At 40.3% G+C, this 24,377-nt stretch overlaps 1 protein-coding gene across 6 annotated transcripts in view; it reads left to right on the forward strand.

The window, feature by feature from the left end:
* The window catches only part of KIAA1958 (KIAA1958 ortholog), a 114,545-nt gene that overhangs the window by 43,777 nt on the left and 46,391 nt on the right, over positions 1-24,377 (forward strand). For all 6 annotated transcript variants that reach the window (XM_073345663.2, XM_073345653.2, XM_073345654.2 and 3 more), the window contains one exon: positions 5,203-6,400. In XM_073345663.2, the coding sequence (XP_073201764.1) occupies positions 5,227-6,400 (1,174 nt within the window). In that variant the 5' untranslated portion in view covers positions 5,203-5,226. The remainder of the gene's footprint in view (positions 1-5,202; positions 6,401-24,377) is intronic.

Consider the following 24,377-nt stretch of genomic DNA (forward strand, 5'->3'; position numbering starts at 1 on the left):
AAAAGTGGCATTATGGGGTCCCATGTTTATTTTCCGTGTAATAACTTCTGTATCAAATGTACTCCATTTACGAGTAAAAAGATGTTGTTTTCTTCAGACTTCCAGCCCTTCAGACTCAACCTGAGCTCCCAGGGTCAAGCTGGGTTCTTTCCATCTTCTGCATTGTCACTCGCAATAAAGGTTCTGCCAGCCAAAATGGGCCTCCAACCGCATCTGTGCAACAGCACTGCCCTCCAGTTATGCCCATAGCTACACCTGTGGAAGCCCGGGCTTGTCCGAGGATCTGCACAGGTGTAGCTGATTGGAACGTAGTGAACAATCCTCCTGATGATGTACAGACAGAACCCGCAGCTCATTCCGCCTTCCCTGTCCACAGTGCTAACAGGAGCCAAAGGTAGCATCTGCTCATTTCTATCAATGAAGTGAGCAGACAGAATTCTGAGAATGGTTGAGTAAGAAGGTGCCACGTTTACAGAATTGCTTTTAAAACAACACTATATGGGCAAGAGCAGGGAGCCCTTGTGGGACTGGTCTCCCCCGTATGCAGCTGTGGTGAAGCACGGGTTCCACTGTACCTGGGGACCTCAGGAACCAGGGAGGTGGGAACAGGTCCTGTTTGCTGGTGTGAAAAAAGGGAGGAGAGAGTTGGAAGAGCAATCTAGAATGCGCCTGTCTGACGTCCTGAACTGTACTTTTACTAGGCTGTCTTTGCCCCTTTTTAGATACATTTTAATTCAACTTTCTCCAGAAGACCATTTTCTGCTACTGTGCCAGTGAAACGTATCTGACCTGAAATATCAAGAACGTGCATTTACACTCTAATGGAAATACCAAAAACTTCACCTTTAAAAAAAAAAAAAAAAAAGCACAGATGTGAAATGTATGATACAAATTCTTAGTCCTGAGCATAGGATTTACTAGCTTGAATAGTGCCACTTAAAACAATGAGGTTACTCAATAAATTTGTTAGTCTCTGAGGTGCCACAAGTACTCCTTTTCTTTTTGCGGATACAGACTAACACGGCTGCTACTCTGAAACCTGTCAAGTGAATATGCCCGGCAGGTTTTTCATGATCAGGCCTTTAATTGTATTTGTTATTTTCTGTACGTAGGTCCCAATCCTGCAGTGACCTCTGGGTAGGCACTCGGAAGCAGGTTTAAAACAAAAGGAAGTATTTTTTCACACAGCACACAGTCAACCTGTGGAACTCCTTGCTAGAGGATGTTGTGAAGACTAAAACTATAACAGGGTTCAAAAAAGAACTAGATAAGTTCATGGGAGGATAGGTCCATCAATGGTTATTAGCCAGGATGGGCAGGGATGGTGTCCCTAGCCTCTGTTTGCCAGAAGCTGGGAATGGGCGACAGGGAGTGGATCACTTGATTACCTGCTCTGTTCGTTCCCTCTGAACTTGGCATTGGCCACAGTTGGAAGACAGGATACTGGGTTAGAAGAACCTTTGGTCTGACCTCATATGGCCGTTCTTATGTTCTGGGCCACAGTTTGCAAAGCGTGTTGGGAATAAAAGATGCTGTATTATAAAAATGGGATTCTCTATGGTATGGTTTGAGCTGTTAAATTGGAGCCAGCCTTTTCCTAATGATAAAACGTACTTGACATTCACATCATGTTTTAGCTATTTTTTTAGCTTTGAGACACACACAGAGTAGCCAAGTATTCACCTGTTGATGTTACCAGGTTAAATGTCAGTTGGATGCATTATCAAGGGAAGATCAGTAACAATATACTTGTCTTTGAGCAATATTATTATTATTTTTGCCTCTAAAATATTTGTGTGGGGATGGGTGGAGGTATGGGACATGAGGTGCGAGTGAGCTCCGCATCAAATTGGTTTTAGGAAACTACATCGGGCCTGAATTTCAAACATGCAAAACACCCATGACGCCAACTAAAGTCAGCAGGTGCTCAGCATCTCTCAGAAGTCAGGTCCATAGGGTTCAGAAATCACCATAAGGAAAAAGTAAGGGCATGCCTCCCTGCCAGTTTGTAAAGACTGAACCCATCAGAGGGACCTGGTTATATTTAATTGGCTCAGGAAGTCAATGGAGTTACACCAGGTGTAAATGAGAAGCAAATCAGGCCCCATGTATCTCTTCTTCTATAGTGTCATAATTTCATGGCTATATTCTGATTAAGTGACCTGTGGGGAGGTAGCAGATGGCAAGTTAGAGAATACAGTGATATACTCCGGAGAACATAAACTTAATCTCTGTTACTTTAGAAGAAGAAGAAGAACTGAGGACATTTAAATTCAATGTTGTGCCAAATAAAGGTGAAATTTCAAGTTATGTGCATTCCTTCTTGGTAAACCTTTCTTGAAATTGAAATAGCCTTTAGTTTTAAAGTAAGACTGCACTGTAAAAAGGGATACTGTCAAGTGAGCTTTTTAAGAATTTAAATTTTTTAGAAAGTGTTTTCAAACTTACATACTTCTTTTCAGAGTTTTTGCTTCAGAGAATGTTCTAAGTATCCCCACAGTTTGGCTAGATTTGCCATACAACTGCCCTTATTAAAGCAGTGTTGTGGTAGCCGTGTCAGTCCCAAGATATGAGAGAGAGAAGGTGGGTGAGATCCAGGGCTTTGGAGCTGTGCTCCAGCTCCGCTCCCGCTCCACGCAAAAACCTGCAGCTCCACTGCTCTGGAGCTCCTCCACGCTCCAGTGCCGGGCTCTGCTCCAAAGCCCTGGATTGGTCCAATAAAAGATATCACCTCACCCATCGTGTCACTCTAATAATTAAGGCAGGGCAATGGGAGAAAGGCTCCTTGGTTCCTATAACTCTTGCTGTTTGGAGTTGAAAAACTGCCGTGCTAAAAGAGCTGACGTACTCATTATTTTCCAACTGGTTAAAACGATAGGCTGGGACAGCAGAATTCTGAGTTCAATTTCTGGCTCTGCTCTAGATTTCTGGTGTGAATTTAGGCAAACCACATAAGGTGAAATCCTGACCATAATTGAGGTCAAAGGGAGTTTTGCCACCGACTTAACTGAGATGAGGATTTCACCCACAGTCTCGCTGAAACTGAGATGGGAATAATAGTACTTTCCCACCTCATAGACGTAGTACGAGGCTAAATATATTAACAATTATGATGGGCTCAGATATTACAGTAGGTAGATGAGATCATTTGACTCTATCTAGGTTCTTATATAGATTCTATCTTGAAATGAGAGTTGGTGGTTTTTTGTTTTGGGTTTTTTTTGTCATTAATCTAGAGTTGTATTGAACATTTTACTAACTGGACCTTATTTCCATCTCTGGCCAAAGGAGATTTTTGTTGCTTAATTAAAAGTGAAAAGATTTGCATAGCAAGATAATGAACATTGACTGTAGATTATACAGTCCAAAATAGTGTTCACAAATACCACAACTGCCACAACAAATGACTTTTCATTTTTATTTTTAAGTGAATTTGCTTTCAGTGTTTTTGCTAATTGTAAACACTCTGGTGAACAAGTTTACTGGCAAAAATGCAAAGGTGTTTTCTGGAACAGTAAACTTTATGCCAACATTGGATGCTAGCTGGAAATGCATATTTTGAATTAGTAAAAATGAGCATTCACACTGAAATCTTGATTCTAAATATTATATTAATCCAGTCAGAGAACAGAAACCTACTATACCATATCTAATTGTATAATGAAAAACGAATTCCTGGAGCTTCAGTATCAAAATACTTTCAACAAACTGCTCAGAAAAATATCTACAGTACAAAAACTATATATAGAAATTACTTGTGAACAATTTCTATGCTTCTAACTCAGTTATGTTCCATTTCTTTGCTTTTCTTTAACATATCTATGCCAGCATTGTATGGCTCTGGATTTTCCCACTCCCTTATTGAATCTTTCTGTTTGCTTAAGTGAATGAAGCATCTATCCCATCTCAGATTGTCTGTTTTATGGCTGCACGTGATTGAAGGGGCTGAGAAACCATTATAAAATCTATTAGACAGTTTAATGCTTGCTTGGCCAGGTGTAAACTTGCTGCACTCCTCAGCAGTCAATTGGGCTTGATCCTTAAAGGTGCTTAGCAGCCTCGATTCCCGCTGAAATCAATTGGAGTTGAAGGTTCTCACCAGTGGGATGAGATTTTGTCTTCAGGCTAACTTTATCTGAAAGATGGAACATGAGCAGGACATGCAATTTGGGGCAAGTAAAAGACTGAAAATTCAACAATTTCTTGTCCTCTGTGTGGAGTGCCAGAAATGATATTTTTCCAGTATTTATTAACTTGGCCCGAGATTTCAATTCCTCTTGTTATGGGTTCCTAGATAGACATTTTTGAGAAGGGAACAAACGCCGTGTTTTGCTATTGATGCCAATGGAATCAAAATTTGGCTCTATGAACTTGGAAGGTTTGATAAAGCAACAGAAGTTTTAATTGTCAATATTCAGTAGAATCACTCTTCTAGACAAGCTTGAAGCTAGTAGAAAGCAGGGATTTCTATTAGCCACTGGACACTTAGCTGTTACAATAGCCAGGTAGAAGATAACAAAGAACCAATCACACAGTTACTTTGGTTTTAATTCAAGGAAAGATTATCAGTGTTAGGCCCTCAAGTGGGTTTCTTTGCATTTCCTTTAAATAGGAAGATGCATTTCAAATAGTTCAAGAATTACATTAAATCTGATCAATGCGTGCGGAAGATTGAACTCAGTGCCTGTAATGCTAGTTTCAGATTCAGGCTAAAAATTATAGTTAGCGGTTTTTTTATTTTTTTTTATTAAGTCTATCAGATATAAAGATTTGTACATGCAACTGTTTTTTCAATTTGAGTGTCAACAGGTCGAATTAGATTGTCAATAGTAGCGAACTTGCCTGTTTAAAAAGCTGTTTTATCTCAATGTAGATTTGAGGTTCATAGAGAGCTTTTTTTTGCTCCATTGTTTAAGACAGCATTTTATAGATAGAGTGAGAAGAGAGAAGGTGCTTAAAAATTAATGCTATGTTGACAAGCGTCTTTTAGAGCCTATTATATGATAACAAGATGGTTTACCTATAATTTGTGTATGGTTATTTGCCTTTGTAAACATTTTTGTATAAGGAATATAAAGAAGTAGGTCTCCACTCCTTTGTTTGCAGAAAAAGAATGTGTGTTATGTTCTTATTTAACAGCACACAGTTACAACTGTTGAAAACATGTAACCTAAAAATTGCCTTTAATTTTCTTTTCTTTAGGAAAGGAGTTATTGATCCTATAACATGGAGGATTGCCTTCATACCTCTTCTGAAAACCTTTCCAAACTGGTCAGCTGGGCCCACAGCCATGGGACCATCTGCAGCCTCATTCCAAATCTAAAGCACTTGCTTTCTGAAGGTTCCCATGGCAACCTGACAGCTATGTGGGGCTGTAACGCAGGCCATGCGTATCATTGGCCACTGACTGCTACCTGCAGGGCTGGGTCCCAGGAAAGAGTGTGTTTCCAGGACAACAGAAGCTTCAACTCGGACAGTCCCAGCATCATAGGTGTGCCCTCGGAGACACAGACTAGCCCAGTAGAGAGGTACCCTGGGAGACCAGTGAAAGCAAAGTTGGATTGTAACAGAACCGGGGACTCCTGTGATTTCTCTTACTGCAGTGAGCCTTCAGAGCTAGATGAAGCCGTGGAAGAATACGAAGATGAGGCTACCCTCTTTGACATGGTCTGCGAGTCCTCAGTGACAGATGAGGATAGTGACTTTGAACCTCATACCCAAAGATCTCAAACCATTTCCCGCAAAAGGCCTGGTCCGGGCCAATCCTCATCATCTCTTTCAGGCTCCCAGTCTCAGGTCATTGATGAAAGCTGTAACAATGTGATCGTCAAAAAGATTAAGCAAGAAATCCCTGAAGATTATTATATTGTGGCTAATGCAGAACTTACCGGTGGCATTGATGGACCTGCATTATCGCTGACGCAGATGTCAAAGCCCAAGCCTCAAACTCATGCTGGACCTTCGTATATTGGCTCCTCTAAGCCCACCCCCACTGTAGCACCTTCTCTCAGTGCTGAGCTAGACTTACAAAACGTGTCTGTTTCTCCCCCTGTCATATCGAGGCCTGCGGTTCAGAAGCCTGCAAGAGTAACTCTGGCTTCCCCAAACAGAGGACCAGCTAGTACCCCTACAGCCAACCAACAGGTCGCGCTCCAGATGCCAGTCAGTACTTCCAATACCAGCAAACAGATTAGCATTCCTTTATCAGCCCTGCAGCTCCCTGGACAAGAAGAGCAAGCTGCTTCAGAAGACCTTCTCCAACCTGTGCCAAATCAGGGTCCAGCCGGCGAAGTAGCATTATCTCCTTCAATTAGCGCAGAGCCGGAAGTCAGCTCTAGTCAGCAACAACCTAACACTGCGCCTATCATCACCGCCGAGGCAACAGTACAGTCAATACCAGGTATGAAACTATGGGAAGCTCATACTGTCATGCAGGGAATTCAGTGTCATTCTAAAGGACACATTTCTAAAACAAGAATTGCAGTTGAGAAAGTGAAATATTGATCATGGTCACCATGGGTTACAGGAAGATACTAGATCTAGAATTACTAGATAAATCAGTAGCTAAGCACCCTCCATTGGAAGGGTGTTTGGAAAGCTTTCATTTAATAGAGCCCATAAGCACTTGATGTAGGATCATGTTAATCCAGGGATACTTCATAAAGGAACCAGCAGACTTTTTCTCTAAAACAGATAGATCTCAGAGTAGGTTACATTTGACAGCCACATAGTTCTGTAGTGCAATATCTATATGGGACGGTATGCAGCTATCTAGTTATACATAAGGAGTTTTGAGACAGAAAAGCAGACTGTTCCATTCATTTGCTACATCAGAAAGATAAAATCTTAGTAAAAGCAATCTACAGTAGTGGTCAGTGCTTTCCTCTCCTTTCCTTATTCCTATCAAGAGAGCTGACATTTGAAATGCAGAAGCAGGGGAGAGGTGTAACAGTAATGGCTGGAGAGAAGTTTGTCCTATTATAAATCTTTATTACATTTTTTCACCAACTTGTAAATCACAGCAGCCTGGAGAGACTGGAGAGAGAGACATATACCTTTAAACCTTAAAGTAAGAGTGCTTATACTTTAAATGAAGCAAAAGAGATCCTTTCCCATTTTTAGTGAACATTTTCTTTTCAGCGTATCCTTGTATTTCTTTGTGCCTCCCCCTGCCCTCAATGCAATGATGATATGTCTAACCAGATAAGTATTATGAAAACATAAATTTCTCAAAACAACACATTTCTGTTGATTAATCTTTTCATGCCAGCAATTCTGGAGGGAAATCAAATGCTTTGCATGGGGAAATCTGGTTCTCGGCACCAGGTTATTGAACAGTTAGATACTACCTGTTACACTGTGATCTTTACTGTTGTTGTCAAACAAAATGTTAGCTGTATGTAAAATTTCCAATATTATTCAATAAAACCCAGCAAAGCACCATAAGATAGAAAATGCAGAAGTTAGTGTTTTTCATTTTGCAACTAATGACTCTCATTTCTATCCATTAGACACTTCCTCACAGCAGTCCTGTCAGGTGTAAATTATTTGATGGGGATCCTTCTATAAAACTGCAGCTAAATTCAGATCTGATTCTGTAGGTTAAGTCCTAGGGAGATGGACTGGTGGGCAGAGGTCAGATGTGGTAGTCAAAGGTTCATGGAAAATTCGTTTATCACATAGTTCTTCAATTCATCAAATAGCTATCACCTTCACATATGTTAGCAAGCCAGGTTCTGCAGTCAGTGATATCTGTGGAATTTCAACTGTCACAAACTTCAGTGGGTGCACTGGTATAACCCAGGGCAGAATTCTACTCTGATATGTGTTATCTCTGAGATTCCTTTGTTTTCTACAGGGTAGTAAAAATAATTTCAGTCTGCTGTAGCCAGCAGTTAACAGAGGAATGACCTGCAGCTGTACATTGGCAATGTTTTCATCAGCTCTTAGAAACTAAGCAACGTCAGGCCTGGTTATTACTTGGAATGGAGACTGCTAATGAAAATCTGAATGCTGCCCCTGAAGTGGTGCTGGTTAGGTTGACCTCTTCCTTGTGAATCAGTTCTGAACTAGTGTCCTAGGGAGATAGAGATTTTCTCTAGGATAAGATGCAAATTCAAGGCTTTCACAAAAGATGTCACAGCACTTTTTCCAAAGGCAGTGATATTCTCTTAGCTTTCTAGTAGTTTTAGCTAACTAAAATATTATATACTTCCTGTCTTAACTCTTATGTAGTATTCCTTTATGCTGTTAAGCAGCTTCCATGTTCCACCCCAGAGATTACTGCATTTCAGCAAAGGGTAAAGGGATTGCTGTGTAGGTAAGGCTTGATCCTGCAATCCTTAGTCATGCCAATAAACACATTGAATTCAATGGGGACTTCTCATGTGGGAAAGGAATAACTGAACTAATAAATGTTTGTTTGAACCACAAATTTGTATTAATAAGTGTTTGTACCAAAAACCCCCCACAATTCTGCAAAGATGATCGAGCTGCTAAAATGTGAGACATGGTTTTAAAACCGAGTGGGGTTAATTGAAAAGTGAAAGAGATTCCGCACCTATCATAAATTTTTTAGGCTGTCTCCGGGCTGGATTTCTTATCAGACAGTAATTCACTACAAGTGGTGAATGATTTCACATGAAATTTGAATTCCACTAAATCGTGAGAGGAGGATTGTCCATCCTACATGACACTTTTCTATCTGAGCTCCCTATAAACCAGGAGCAATATAACTTTTTACTCAGTAGGGAGAATGAACTGGATTTGAAAACAGGAACCTTTGCCATTGGTTTATAGACTCAATTATAGTGATAGTTTCCTAACAAAAATACTACTGAAAATAAACATGGAGTTTAAATTCTGTCTTTTCCCCAACAACTGCTCTCTTATTTCCAAAGTAACACCTAAGGCCCTGATCCTGCTAAGATTGGTGCACATGCTTAACTTTGTGCACTGCTGATGTCAGTGGGGCTAACTCAGTGTGTGAAGCAAAACACATGGGTGGATCTTTGCAGGATCAGGGTCCACGCTGGTTAGTTGTGATTACTAGCTGCAGCCACCACAGTGAAGACATATTGTTTAACATATTCCTGTAACAGGGGATGCACTCTTGAGCAATTTTTTCCAAAGATTATAGTACATGCTTTGCAATGTAAAAAGGTTGATAATGGTATGTTTGGTATTGGACTGGATTCGGATCAGGCTCCAAAATGCGTGGTCATACTGTTTTTACAGTTCTTCCTTTCTATACCATCCACCCAACCTGACTGCCTGCTTCAGACCTGTGAAAGGGCAGAGGATTGAAGAATTTTATACTAGCACAAGATTCTTGTCCATTGCACTTCCCTGCTTGCTCATAAAAAGCTGGGTAGACAGAGTAGGGGGGCCTGTAAAAATGCAAACTTGGCCAGGAATCAGAATAAAAAACCTTTTCCGGCTCCCACTGAATTCAATGATAAAACTCCCATTGATTTTATTGGTATCAGGGTACTGCTTGTGTCTTGTAGATGGAGTGATGTAACTGGGATTCAACTCTTAGGTCTTGAAAGCCCTCAAACTTGTCTCTGCTTTAACTAAGGTTGTGTTTTTGAACAGATTTAGTTAAATCAGCTCAATCCTCGGGTCGTGAACTCTAATATCAGTTTTAAACTGGCTTAAATCAATTTAGCTTAATTCATTAAGAGATCGGCTTAAGTTGCAACGACATAAGCCATCTTGAAATCAGTTTGAATGTCCACACTGGGGTTTTGCACTGGTTTAACTTAATCTAATTTTAAAGTGATTTTAGTTAAACTGGTACAACTTTGTATATAGACAGAGGACCAGATTTACAAAGATATTTAGGCCCCGAAAAATGCAATTAGATATTTACTGGGATTTATAAAAGCACTAGGTGCTAACTTGGAATGAGGGCTCAGTCTGAGGATGGTGGCTTATGTTGAATTAATTTCTTAAATTGTATAGTTTATTTTTCGAGCATAACAAATAGGAACTCCTCTGTGTTTACAAGTTGATTACTGTACAAGTTGAAAAACTGATTACTGTAACCTGCTATACTCATTAACTCTGGACAATTCCCTATCTTATGCCATGCAAGAAATGGCTAATATCTAGGCTTTTTGTGTGGAGCGACTGAGGGAGCTATGTCCGAGAAGCCTGTGCTCCCAGAAAGATCTTTGTCACCTTTCCTGTTGCCAATTCCTGACGAGTCCTTCAGGGCAGGAACTGGCCAGGGGAAGGTCTGTTGCACTGCTGAAGCTGTAATGTGAACAGGAAGCATCAGGTTTTCAGAGGGCAAGGTGTGGCTGGGCGGGATGCCCTCTGAGAGGGTATCGCTACATGTGGAAAAGACCTTGTTTACTTGCTGGAGGGCAGGGAGGGAGCTGTAGCTCAGAGGGAGATGTAGGGAGGTAGCATTGCTAAAGTACTTAAGAGGAATGACTAGTCTTCAGCACTGTGTTGCAGAACGCTCAGAGTGGGTGTGTCCTAGGAGTCCACAATGTCATAATTTATCTCTTTGGTCAGACACTGTCCCAGCAACATGAACACAGCAGAAGAGGGTTCCCTTAGAATCCATTGAGAGGGTTTCACATTCAAATATACTAACTGGGAAAAGGACACCAAGAATTACTGGGTGAGGTTCTCTGGCCTGTGTTATGCAGTATGTCAGACTAGCAGCTGCTCATAGAGGTCCCACCTGGCCTTGCGATCTTCGAAATGTGAAACATATGTAATAGAGTAAAACCTCTGAACGGTAAGTGTGATCATGAGATTTGCTCCATGGCAAATCCTATCCATCCTTCACCAGCATGATGGTGGTTACAAAGTTGGGTGCTGCTTTTCCATGAAGGTAGAGTCAGGACAAGAAACGGGACCCCTTTAGCTACCATCCCTCCCTCCCTCTGGCAGAAGCCTCAAACATCCTTCCTCCCCACGTGGTTACCAGAAATTAGCTATACGTTAAACATGAGGCCAGATTATGCGAGGGCCTACGCTGGATCTGTGCACAGCTGCACTGGCCCTTAGGGAGCTTTGGGAGGCATCATGCAAGGGGCGTTGGCCTGCTGCACCATCCTTTAAAAGGATGAAGGATGCTGCTTGTTGTGCATTTGGCTAATCTTGCTGTCCCATGTGGGTGTACCACCTTCTCCTCATCCCAGGGGGTGCTAGCAGGGATTCCTGGATTCTGTATAGGCTCTTTATATCCTTCCCTTGCCGTGCATAGCTTATGCTGTTAGGTGCCCCCCAAAATCATGAGATTTATAAGAATATAATACATTTTTGGTTCTTTTTATTTGCCTTCTGTTTTTTTGAGCTTTTCAGGGACACATTTTCAATTTTTTCTCTGCAACCAGAAGGACTAGAAACATCCTTTTTATATTAAATGAAAGCACATAATCCTATGACTCCTGGATCTGGAACTTTCAGAGAAACACGAAATTATTACGAGACTTATGATAAAATCACAGGAGCTGGCAACAATATGACAAGGTCTAGCCGCAGATTGGCACTAAACTAAATCATAGGTTCCCCTTACACTGTAAGTACTATTTTATCAGGCTATTTTAAGGATATTCTCCTAATAAGCCGAGAAGCCTCCTCCTTGCATGGGTAAGTATATATGCATATGTATAGCTCTTTGGAAGACAGAGGGTCAAATTCATCCCTGATGTAACTCAGCTGAAGTTAGTGGAATTATGCCACTGGTACATGTAGCACAGAGTGATCAATCATGTGAAAGTTACAAAACCCAAATTAAAATCTTTCCTAAATACTAAAAAAAAACCCCCCTGCTAATAGATCCCTGTAATTATAATTTTACATGGCAGAACTGATGACTTTTGGCTAAATCAGTTGCTGAAGGCTGCCTCTGGGGTCATATATTGCTGAAAGTGGTCAAATGAACAATTAAACCACTGTTGTAGATGTGTGAGACATTTTTTCTCTTAGCCTTAGAGTAAAGAGATCAGAGGCCACTGGCAACTCATTCAACATCATAATTTATTTTGATTCTAGCTCCATAGCTGAACTAAAAATAACTTGAGCAGAGATAAATCATATAAAAATATACCCCTATGTTTGTAAAAGCGGCAAAGACCTTGCTTACATGGAAGAATAAAATGAAATAATTATCCTTGAATCATCAGAAAATCCAATAAGTTAAATTAACCTCTCCTATATTACTACTGGCCTCTGATCTGCCAACACTGGTTTCACTGCTTGAGTCCCACTCATAGCAAGAATACACCTATGAAGATTACATATAATATTGCTCAGCAGAATATCAGACTCCGTATTTTTATAAGCACCCCCTATGTTTATGTCCCAAAGCAGTCAAATGATAAATTAATGTTTTGGGGCCTTAAATCTGGAAGCTCTGCTTCTCAGGCTAACATTTGAATTTGTCAGATATTGTGAAGGGGGGACCAATTTGAAAACCAAACAGGAACATATTAAAGAAAGTATATTTCACCCTTGAATAGTTGTACTGATATATTGTTTATGTTCTTAGTATCTACAACATAGCAATGGAAGTTTAATAACAATAATAGTAGTAGTAACAATAATACAAAATTATGCATTATTATGTGCTTCCTGCTATAGGTTTTTATGACGTCATCAATGTTTGCAAGAGAATCCTGAACTCCGCTCTCAGCAAGCATTATGAAATCTTTTAGTTTATTTTATAAATGTATGTATTTCAATTTTTAAGGTTCCATATGTATTTTCTCTGGTCAAAATTCACCCCAGGTATGGAAGGCTCATATAAAACCCTCTGCAATGCTGACATTCAGCAGTGGGGTGCCTATGCAAAGGGTGTCATGAATGATCCATGGAATCACAGCCTACCTTAAACAGGAAGCATTTATTAAAAAAAGCAACTGCAAACTACAGATGCAAAAAATAGGTTTCTACACTGCTTGAGTTCTGCCTTTGTCTCCTTTGTTTACCAAAGACCACACCCTGTCTGGAACTCTGAACAGCAGAGACATCTAGTGGCTATATAATATATTGCAACATATAAACAGAGTGGTGTCTTCACACCCTGCTCAGAACTCAAGTAGGCTGGCATGTAAGCAAGGGGAAACAGCAGCTTGGAGATGTGCTGGGACCATGGAATCTGCAATTACACAGATCCAGAGGCCAAGAATTCTGATGTAATATCAGCAGCTACTATTATAGCTTATGAGGGTTCTCTGCCTGGAAGGGGGAAGGGAGTTGAATCTGTGCCCCTACACCCTCATAGAATTCCCTGCATTATGTGTGGTTTTCAGCAGTTTTTGCATTTATTTTCTTAAAATATATTTTCAGTTCAACTTCAAAATGGTGACTGTCTGCTGGGGAATGGTTCTTTGGGTTCTAAGGAGAATTGTTTTAAACACAGATCATACTGCTGAGAATCTTTTAAATGAATTTTTAAATAGAGGTTTTCAGATGAAAAAACAACAGCACGAAATATCAAATGAGACGGTGTGAGAATGTATGAAAGAAAAATGGGCCATTTCAATAAATTTTGTAGCAATGCCACCTAATGTAAACTCAAAAAATACCTCCTCTCCTGCACAAATGAAAAAAGAAAGGGAATAAAAGTGGAGAAGAGGTGTAGTAGAAAACAACCATTTTTGCAGAACCCATATAAACCAATTTGTGCACTCTCTCTCTCTCTCACACTCTGCCAGCTCTGTAAAAGGTTATCTAACAAATGTTATTGCTAGGAACATGCCAAGTCTTTAACGATACTGATACACACAGGAAGACAAGACTCACATGAATTCCAGCTCCATTGAAAACACAGGAGAAAACACGGGCAAGAGCCAGCATGTCTGGGCTGGACATTTATTTATTTGTTTTGTGGGGTGAGAGGTCACTTTCTATTCAATGTGATGCTCTTGGATAGTGCTCAGTGTTTGCTGTTGTTCCATTTAATACTGGGGCTACCCTGGTCTTACGACTTGTGGTGCCCAAAGCTAGAGAGAGGATGGGAGGGATCTGGTTGTGAGGTTCGCGGTCAGTGGAGCAGATGGGGTGGACAAGACAAGTGAGGCAACAAGACTGTTTAGTAGTCACTTGCTTTGCTGGTCTACTTAAGGCTGGCCCCATCTGCCTTGAAATAGGAACTGCAAATAGGGCCTGACCCAAAGCCCATTAACATCAATGGAAGGACTCTCACTGATGTCTGTGGGTTTTGGATCAGGCCCATACTTTGGTAAAGGTGAGTATCAGAGAGTTGTCTGGTTTTGTTGAATCCTAACACTTTAAACAGCAACGGAGTCCCAAGAGGCTATGAGTCCACCTATCTGCGTGAGGAGAGAATGCCACTTTTACAAGGGCTGTTCTACAAAGCCAGGGCATGGTGACCTTCAAGTACTTCAGTTTCCCTTTTATATTCATTACTTCGCTTGTTAGGAAGCTTGCTCTATCTCGTCTCCCTGTTTGTGCCCTTGCAAAATCCACGTATAAAATAAAATGGAATTCTACCCATTGCCAAGAGTACATTGTTTTTTAGTTGTAGATACTAACAAGAGAAAGATTTGCTGAAGAGAGAAAATATGTTTTTAAAATTAGTTTGGGAACACACAACCCCCCCCAGAAACCTGGTAGCAGATTTCTTTTATCACCTCTGGTGCAATCCAGTGTATTGTTTATTGAGGCCCCAATTCAGCAAAGCATTTAAGCGCGTGCGTAAGTCCATCCTTGTTCAACAAAGCATGTGTAATGTTAAGCACGAGCTTAAGAGTATTTCTGAATAGAGATGAACTGTTGTCTGGAGCATTACAGGTGAGCTGCAAGAACAGAAACAAATTGAAGTGTTTGTTTCCTTAATTGCGCCATTATAAAATCAGACTTGTGAACTCTTTTCACCAAATCTTTTGGTTTCTCCTGCTTGTTCTGTCAGATGCCACCTCTTTTCTCCTTTGTGAGGAGGGAGAGCTGCAGCTCAGGTTATGGCCTTGTGACATCCCTATTCAGGTCCCCAAAAGATCTTGCTGAGACCCTTCAGAAAAGAGCGAGATGTGAGAACCTGACCATTCAAATGAACAAAACCAAGCAGAAAATAGGTATGAAGATATTTTACAAACATCACAATGGGTCAGTAAAAGGGCAAAACTAATTTCTTTTTGTTGTTGCTTTGCAGTTCATCTGTACGTTGAGAGACATGGGTAGCTGAGAGCCTCATAAATAAGCGTTAACATCTGCCTGTTTTACAGTATGATGTCTTGAAATGTTAAGATTAAGTGTAAAATCCTGACCATATTGAACTCAGTGACAAATTTACTATTGACTTCAGTGCAGCTAGGGTTTCACCTGAAGGTGTATTATTTTTTAGCTTGGGTAGATGTACATGCACTAGCTTTGATTGAGCTATCGCATTAAAAAGAGCAAAGTAGCCACAGCACCACGGGCAGCCGCTCAGGCTAGGCAACCAAGCACGATTTCTTCCAAAATCCTGAGTACATTAGTGTTCTGTTCACCAGAAATTAACCTTTGTGGCTGATGGCTCATGGAAACTCCATTAGTCTGTTAGTTACAGAGGTGGTTCCCTTTTTATTTCAAGGGGTAGGGGTTAAGAACATAAGAACGGCCGCACTGGGTCAGACCAAAGGTCCATCTAGCCCAATATCCTGTGTTCCGACAGTGGCCAATGCCAGGTGTCCCAGAGGGAATGAACAGAACAGGTCATCATCAAGTGATCCATCCCCTGTCGCCCATTCCCAGCTTCTGGCAAACAGAGGCGAGGGACGCCATCCCTGCCCATGCTGGCCACTAGCCATTGATTTCCCTATCCTCCATGAACGTATCTAGTTATTTCTGCAACAGTAGTGGCTGCCTAGTGCCTAAATTGACATGACATGGACAACTAGTACTACTTCCTTTCAGGACATGAAATTTGCCATGCCTTTATAAAAATTGGCTCAAAAAAATGATCTCACATTGATTATAGTCAGTTTGTCCCCTCCTGGAGAAAGGAGTCTTCCCTGATTTTTAAAAAGTTAGGTATGCAATTGTACATGCACAACTTAGCAAATAATTGTGCACCTGCTATGCACATGCAATCACTGTGATTGCACCAATGCCCCATAATATTAAATGGGATTTACATGACACAGCTCATTTGCTTTTAACATTTATCTTGAAATATTTGCTGTCTTCTCTAATGAATATCACAAAAACATTATGTTCAAATATTCTTTCTATTCTTGAAAAGAACAGACACTGTTTTCTTATTTCCTTTGTGTGGCTACTGGAGTCTCAAATGCCATATGTAAAATTACTCTGGTACCTTACATTAATTAGTAGCAATTTTCTAAGGTACAATTCTATCATATCTTTTGGCCTACTTACAGAAAGTAGCATCTCTGTACCCATTAGGGTTATTACTTTCTTGATAGATGATAATGAATGTTAAGCTTTGCATATAGGGCCTAATTTATTAGCGTGCATGTCTCCATTTCTTTGCAATGTATCATGTGTTCATTTTTATATTTTTGTACCTTACATCTTTGTTTGGAAGCTGCCCTTGATTAGTAAGAGTTGCCTCACAATGCCATTCAAGCCACAGAGGAGAGTATGTATATTTAATAGCGGACACTGTCAATTTAAAGCCACAGGGGGAAGTAATCAAATTAGACAATGCAGGTGAGATCCTTCCTCTGGCCTCTTTATGCTGGATAATAGGACTACAGCTGCAGAAAGGGGCAATAAAAGCCCTATTTCTGGCCAGGGGAGGGATTCTTCCAGTGCAGACACTGCAGAGAAGACAACCATAAGGCTATCCTTTGTAGACACCCACCCTGCGACAAACCAGAGGCAAGACTGGTGTCCGGAGAGGTGTGTCAGAGCAGGGATCCAGCCCCAGGGCTGTCTAAGTTATACTGGGGGCCTCTCCAGACCCTGAAACTGCCAGCAATTGAGCAAATGCAAAGGTGGCTTAAAGCTCTTGTCCTGGGCTGCAAGTGAGAGGCCCAGCACAGAATCTCACCTTGCATCTCCCATAGGAAGGTATGGGACAGTAATTAGTCGCCTTAGAGTGACAGTATTTTATCTTCATGTTTTGATAAATAAGATACCCATTTTATGTCAAATCCTGGTCCAATTGAAATCAGTGGGTGTTTTGCCATTGGCTTTGGAAAGACCAAGATTTGGCTATTTATGTTTAACCCTGGTAGGTCACCAAGCTCCTAGTTCAGGAAAGCACTTAAATACATGCTTAAATCCACCCTGTTTAGGAAGGAATGGATCTTAAATATATGCTTAAAGTTGAACATGTGCTCAAGTGCTTTCCTGTATAGGGATGCTCACCTGAATCTGGGACTAAGGGTTTGTCTGCGCTTGAAATGTTACAGTGGCATAAAAAGTTGGATCCAAAGTGGCATGGTTTAAATCTAAATGCAAAGCACATTTTGAGTAACATATTCTTATTGCAACAGTTTTGTTGAACATTTACTCTCTTTTTTCTATTTGTTCCAATTTTACAGAAATGGTTGAAGTAAAAATTATTTTCCTTACAAATTACACTATGACCATATTGAAATATTTTAATCGTTCTAGATTTTTAAAATTAACTATATTGTAATAGAACATTCTATTCATTTTTGAGGAAAATATACAGCAAATCTTTCAAAATTTCATGCTGTTATTTACACAGGATATATAATAGAGATAATTACCAGTGAAAATTTAACTCAAAAGTCATAGAATCATAGAATATCAGGGTTGGAAGGGACCTCAGGAGGTCATCTAGTCCAACCCCCTCCTCAAAGCAGGACCAATCCCCAACGAAATCAAGTCCACTTGGAACATTCTGCAAGGGTCAGGCTTCTGGGTCTGATGGGAGCAGCTAAGTGGAGTTTGCAGGGGACAGCTGTCCAAATCAGCTCAAAACTATGCTCACAAGATTTTCGAGAGCGGGGACTGAGGTTTGCAAATGGTGTGGACTTTGAGCTCATGACTCTGCTCAAATGGATTTCAAACCACCAAACAGCTGATCTACAGATAATGACTTTTGATAACTAATAAACTGGGCTGGATTAGAACCACTGACCTGCAGGTAAAAGATTCTGTGTTTAATCAGATTTAGGCCAGTAAGTGTGTTGGCTACATTTTGCTCTCAGCATGTACCTATGACTCCCATTAACATTAATAACAGTAGGGCACATGCAATGAGAGAAGTATATATGCCTCCACACTGAATAAATTTACTATAGGCTGTAGATTAACAATAACCCTGTATTCTGCTATTGTTTTTCAGTAACTACATATGCATGATGAAAACAACCTTTCAAGCTAAACATATAACCATTGGGGTAATACTTAACCATTAATTTGCTAAAATATCTATGTACGTGTGTAATTATTTTGTTCTGTGTTTGTACAGATCTTCGCACAGGGAAATCCTGGTCCATGACTGAAACTCTTAGGTGCTACAGTAATACAAATTAATAATGATATTGTGATGACTAAGGCACCATAGGCATTCATGGCACTTCAAAGAATGAATAAAGACAGACAGCAATCTAAATTAAGACTCTTGTCAGGAGGAGATAATGGCATAGAACTGGGGATAGAGAAGAGGAGGGAGAAAGCAAGAATATGGAATTATGCAGTCACTAAGGAAGCCAGGGTGGGACTTTCAGAAGTGCTTAGTGATGGCCTAACTCTTCTGCAGTGGGAGTTTTGCTGTTGACTGCAGAGTTATGCCAGTGCTGAGAACTTTTGCAAATCCCACCCTAGTGTCCTATGTCTAGGTGGTTACGCTTTTTACAAAGTGAATATTGTTTGGATTTGATGTAATGAAGCCGTGAACACATCTGTATTTTCTATTAGGACTGTCAAGCGATTAAAAAATACAGTAACTCCTCACTTAAAGTCATCCTGGTTAACGTTGTTACGTTGCTGATCAGTTAGAGAACATGCTCGTTTAAAGTTGTGCAATGCTTCGTTTGGCAGCCGCCTGCTTTGTCCACTGCTTGCAGGAAGAGCAGCCCGTTGCAGCGAGCTGGTGGGGGCTTGGAACCAGGGTGGGCAGCAGCCCCCCTATCAGCTCCCTGCTTCCCTAAGTTCCCTGTGCGGCAGCTGCCCAGCAGGCTATCAATTGCCGGCAGTTCAGCTGTCCCTCCCCCCACAGCCATGTGCTGCTCCTGCCCTCTGCCTTGGAGCTGCTCTCCAGAGCCTCCTGCTTGCTGTACGGGGATGGGGGGAAAAGGGAGGCTAATGTCAGGGTGTCTCCCTGCTCCTGCACCTCACTTATCCCATCTTCCATAGAGCAGGGGGGATACAAGACAGGGCTCAGGACGGAGGGAGCTTCCTGGCGGCAGCTGCAGTCTCAGCTTGCTGATCTACTTAACAAAGCAGTGTACTTAAAGGTGGGGTCAGCATACTTAAAGGAGCAATGTGCATCTCTCTCTCACACACAGGGTGTGTGTCTCTGTCTCTGTCTGCCATGCTGTCTCCCCTCCCTCCATTTGTGCTGCCTTATAGAGTGTGAGGCTACATTAACAGCAATGAGTTAACCCTTGAGGGCTCAGCCAATTGCTAGTTCATCATTTAGCAGTAAGGCATTCCCTGGGAAATATCCCACCTCTGACTTCACCACCTCAACCAAGCTTCACAATCATCATTGCTGTGTACAGTATTAAATTGTTTGTTTAAAATTTATACTGTGTGTGTATATATATATATATATAGTCTTCTGTCTGGTAAAGAAAAATTTCCCTGGAACCTAACCCCCCCTATTTACATTAATTCTTATGGGGAAATTGGATTAGCTGAACATCGTTTTGCTTAAAGTCGCATTTTTCAGGAACATAACTACAGAGAAGTGAGGAGTTACTGTAATAGAATACCATTTATTTAAATATTTTTGGATGTTTTCTACATTTTCAAATATATTGATTTAAATTATAATACAGAATACAAAGTGTACCATGCTCACTTTATATTTATTTTTTATTACAAATATTTGCACTGTAAAAAACAAAAGAAATAGTATTTTTCAATTCACCTAATACAAGTACTGTAGTGCAATTTCTTTATCATGAATGTTGAACTTAAAAAGTAGAATTATGTACAAAAAATAACTGCATTCAAAAATAAAACAATGTAAAACTTTAGAGCCTACAAGTCCACTCAGTCCTATTTCTTGTTCAGTCAGTCACTCAGACAAACAAGTTTGTTTACATTTGCAGGAGACAATGCTGCCTGCTTCTTGTACATAATGTCACCTGAAAGTGAGAACAGGCGTTCTCATGGCACTGTTGCAGCTGGCGTCAGAAGATATTTACGTGCCAGATGCACTAAAGATTCATATGTCCCTTCATGTGTCAGCCACCATTCCAGAGGACATGCGTCCATGCTGATGACAGATTCTGCTCGATAATGATCCAAAGCAGTGTGGACCAACACATGTTCATTTTCATCATCTGAGTCAGATGCCACCAGCAGAAGATGGATTTTTTTTTTTTTTTGGTGGTTCGGGTTCTGTAGTTTCTGCATCAGAGTGTTTCTCTTTTAAGACTTCTGAAAGCATGCTCCACGCCTCATCCCTCTCAGATTTTGGTAGGTGCTTCAGATTCTTAAACCTTGGGATGAGTGCTGTAGCTATCTTCAGAAATCTCACATTGGTACCTTCTTTGCATTTTGTCAAATCTGCAGCGAAAGTGTTCTTAAAATGAACAACATGTGCTGAGTCATCTGAGACTACTATAACATGAAATATATGGTAGAATGTGAGTAAAACAGAGCTGGAGACATACAATTCTCCCCCAAAGAGTTCTGTCACAAATTTACGCATTATTTTTTTAACAAGCATCATCAGCATGGAAGCATGTCCTTTGGAATGGTGGCCAAAGCATGAACGGGCATACGAATGTTTAGCATATCTGGCACGTAAATACCTTGCAATGCCAGCTACAAAAGTCCCATGCAAATGCCTGTTCTCACTTTCTGGTGACATTGTAAATAAGAAGCGGGCAGCATTATCTCCAGTAAATGTAAACAAACTTGTTTGTCTTAGCCATTGGCTGAACAAGAAGTAGGACTGAGAGGACTTATAGGCTCTAAAGTTTTGCATTGGTTTGTTTTTGAGTGCAGTTATGTAACAAAAAAAATCTACATTTGTAAGTTGCATTTTCATGATAAAGAGATTGCACTAGAGGACTTGTATGAGGTGAACTGAAAAATACTATTTCTTTTTATCATTTTTACAGTGCAAATATTTGTAATAAAAATAATATAAAATGGACACTGTACACTTTGTATTTTGTGTTGTAATTGAAATCAATATGTTTGAAAATGTAGAAAAACATCCAAAATATTTAATATATTTCAATTGGTGTTCTATTGATTAACAGTGCGATTAAAACTGCCATTAATCGCGATGAATTTTTTTTTAGTTAATCGCATGAGTTAACTGCGATTAATCAACAGCCTATTTCTAATGCTAATTTATAAACTGTAATCTTCTGATAGACCTCAGGGGTGAAACAGAGGTCATCTGAGTCATTGATTGGATAGAAACACTCAAGGGAAAACCCAGGTGCTGCAGGAGGCAGAGTTGGCAAATGAGTAGGGTGTTCTTCTGCTGAGGTACTGCACCGATGCCATATCTTGTGGCTTGGCAACTGTGCTGTCCCACTGTTACTACATCAGTAGAACTGCAACAGTGGGAAAATTGAAGGAAAAGCTCAGTGCAGACACAGCTGTAAGGTGCAAAACCAAGGTCCCTTGTGAATATAAGACACTAACAATGGTGGTATTAGCCTCCGAGATCTAGCCAAATTCCCATGTAAGTTGTTTATTTTATTCCTGCCTAAATTCAGCCTGCAGTTTCAACTGGATACTTGGCTTCTTGTTGCAAACCTGTCAGGCCCTGATCCAAGCAAAACACAAATGGAATCACGTGAATAGTCCCAGTTGATTTCAGTGGGACTTAAGCATATGTTTAAAGTTAAACACACACTTAAGTACTTTGCTGGAGTGAGGTGTGCCACATGTGCTGAGCTGAAAAGGGAAGGGATTACTGTAGCTGTTTTGCTACAGAGGGATGGAATTATGCATGTGCTTTGCTGAATTGAGACCTTAAATTCTGAAGTGAAAGTGCACTCTGAAAACTGCAGGGTTTCCATCCACACTTCTCCTTCGAGCTGCAGACACATTATCCATTCTGGCTTTTTGTAGAGAAGGAAGGAAGAAGAGATAGGGAAAGAGAATATCCAGTTTTTCAGTTGGATTTTACCGGAAAGTTCAGAGAAAGGAAAAAAGGGGGCTGCTGCCTTATTTGGAGCTTGAGGTAGGGGGAAGGGGAAACTTGGCTAAAAATACGTTTGTGTTCAGAAACATTCGGAGATGGGAAAAGTCCACTGCATATCTGTTCTAAACTAGATCACCCATCTGTAATGTAAATCTTAATTTGGTTTTGTGCCAAACATTACACTCAGGGTGCAATGGTATCAATAGATCTAACCTTTGAAAAATCTGGATGTACTTGTGTCCCAATGATCTTTGCCCTAGGTTGTTTTATTCTTTTTCTTATCCCACTTCGGCCCTCACCGAATCTATTTATCTATTTACTGCCCTCATATTGTGGCCAGTAACGCCCAATAGATGGAGGAACTACATAAATTAGGACATTTTCTTATGTGAATTGATGTAATTTTCTCTCCTATCCACTAATCTGGGCAATCTTCCCCTAAGTGTAGTGTGTTCATGCCTTCATTCGTATATGTGCCCCCCTATGGGTCTTTTCTCTTCTCACTGATTCTTCTGAAATGCAAATTCATCCTGCCAATTCTTTGAGACTTGCCCTGTGTTGCTGACTAGACCTCAGGAAACAAATTAAGGGACAGGAAAATTATTTTTAGCATTCCAACTCCAGTTGTTCAGCCATATGCTGTTGTCTGTTTTGCTTTTCACTAATTTTCTCTCTCTGTATCGCTTTTTACTGCCTCCCTCTTCCAGTCTCTTGGTTTCTGCTAGCTGTCAAGTGAAGGGATGTCACATGTTGACAAATAACGTGCCCAACACACCACGCACTAATGTGATTCTTAAATAAATCTAAATAATTTACGTTAGCACAAAGTGGGATAGTCATAAATATATACATAATCCATGTATCCATAATTATGTACATAAAACTGTTGCCCATCTTAGCCCTTGCAGGAATTAGTCAATGTCGTGTTCGCTCTGAATTAATTCAGTAGCAGTGGTACAGATTATTCAGATGCTTTTGGGGAATAACAAATTATTTTGATGGAAATAACAAAACAAAACAAACAGCAAAAACTCCGCTGTATAATTATGGCAGAGAGATAACAATATCCTGAGCTCCATGGGCATACACACACACTACTACAGAGGAAAAGATCTGAAAATCCTGAACGTATTTAAACACTCTATAGCAAACTGGAAACTTCAGCTTAATGTGAAACCAATGCAGCTAAAATAAAGTGGGTTTAAATGTGAATCTAAAGATGGAAAGAAAAAATGTACCTTTGAAAATTATTTGCTGTGTTAAGTGTAATATTTTACTCTTTGTAAAGATATTCTACCCAACAAGAATCTTGTAAACAGCTGGATGCTAGACATAATTAAAGGGCATATGGGTATGTAACCTGACAGAAACAAGGGAAATTCAGTTGTTAAAATGTCCATTAAAAATAGTCCCACTGCATTGTAAAATGTGAAGCCTTTGGATATTGCGTTCGTGTTCTGCATAATTTGCTTCATTCATATGGGATAATATACAGCCAGGAAAGGAAAGGTAAATTGTTTAAGCCAGTCACTCTGCCCAGCTAGAATCTTAGAAATAAAAGCACAGATTTTTTAACAAAGCTGTGTTAGGTCTATTACTACACTAAATCAAAGGGGGAAAGAGTGTTAAAACGAGATTCTCTAGGAACCGTGGCACCATGTTTTGTGTTATCAGAGAGTGATGGCCATAGCTCACTACACACGTTATGTATTACACCTGCAGCAGATAGTTCAGACAGATCAGAAAAGGGTACCTTTGATTCACTACCATTGGCAGTATAATAAAACGGGGTGTATGTGGCAGGGGGGTGGTGGGATGTCTGCAGTCTCTAATAAGCAATATATCAACTAAGCACTGTCAGGTTTTTGTAGAAAGTTCCCCAGCATGATTTATTGCATTCATTACAGTCATGTGGGCTTCATGCTCCTAAGCCTGAAATTGCAATCATATTCTAAAGTTGATTTAAGAATATGCTTTGGCCAAGACTAACGTGCAGCTTATTATGATTAATGTAATAAAATATTTATTACATACTTCTTTTTCTTTTCTTTGTTTCTGTTTGCTGCCCTAGTTAGTGTCTCATTCCAAAGCTGTGACATACAATTAGATTTCAAATTACAAGGAT

The sequence above is a fragment of the Lepidochelys kempii genome, chromosome 5 (assembly GCF_965140285.1).
Source record: "Lepidochelys kempii isolate rLepKem1 chromosome 5, rLepKem1.hap1, whole genome shotgun sequence".
Classification (NCBI taxonomy): domain Eukaryota; kingdom Metazoa; phylum Chordata; order Testudines; family Cheloniidae; genus Lepidochelys; species Lepidochelys kempii.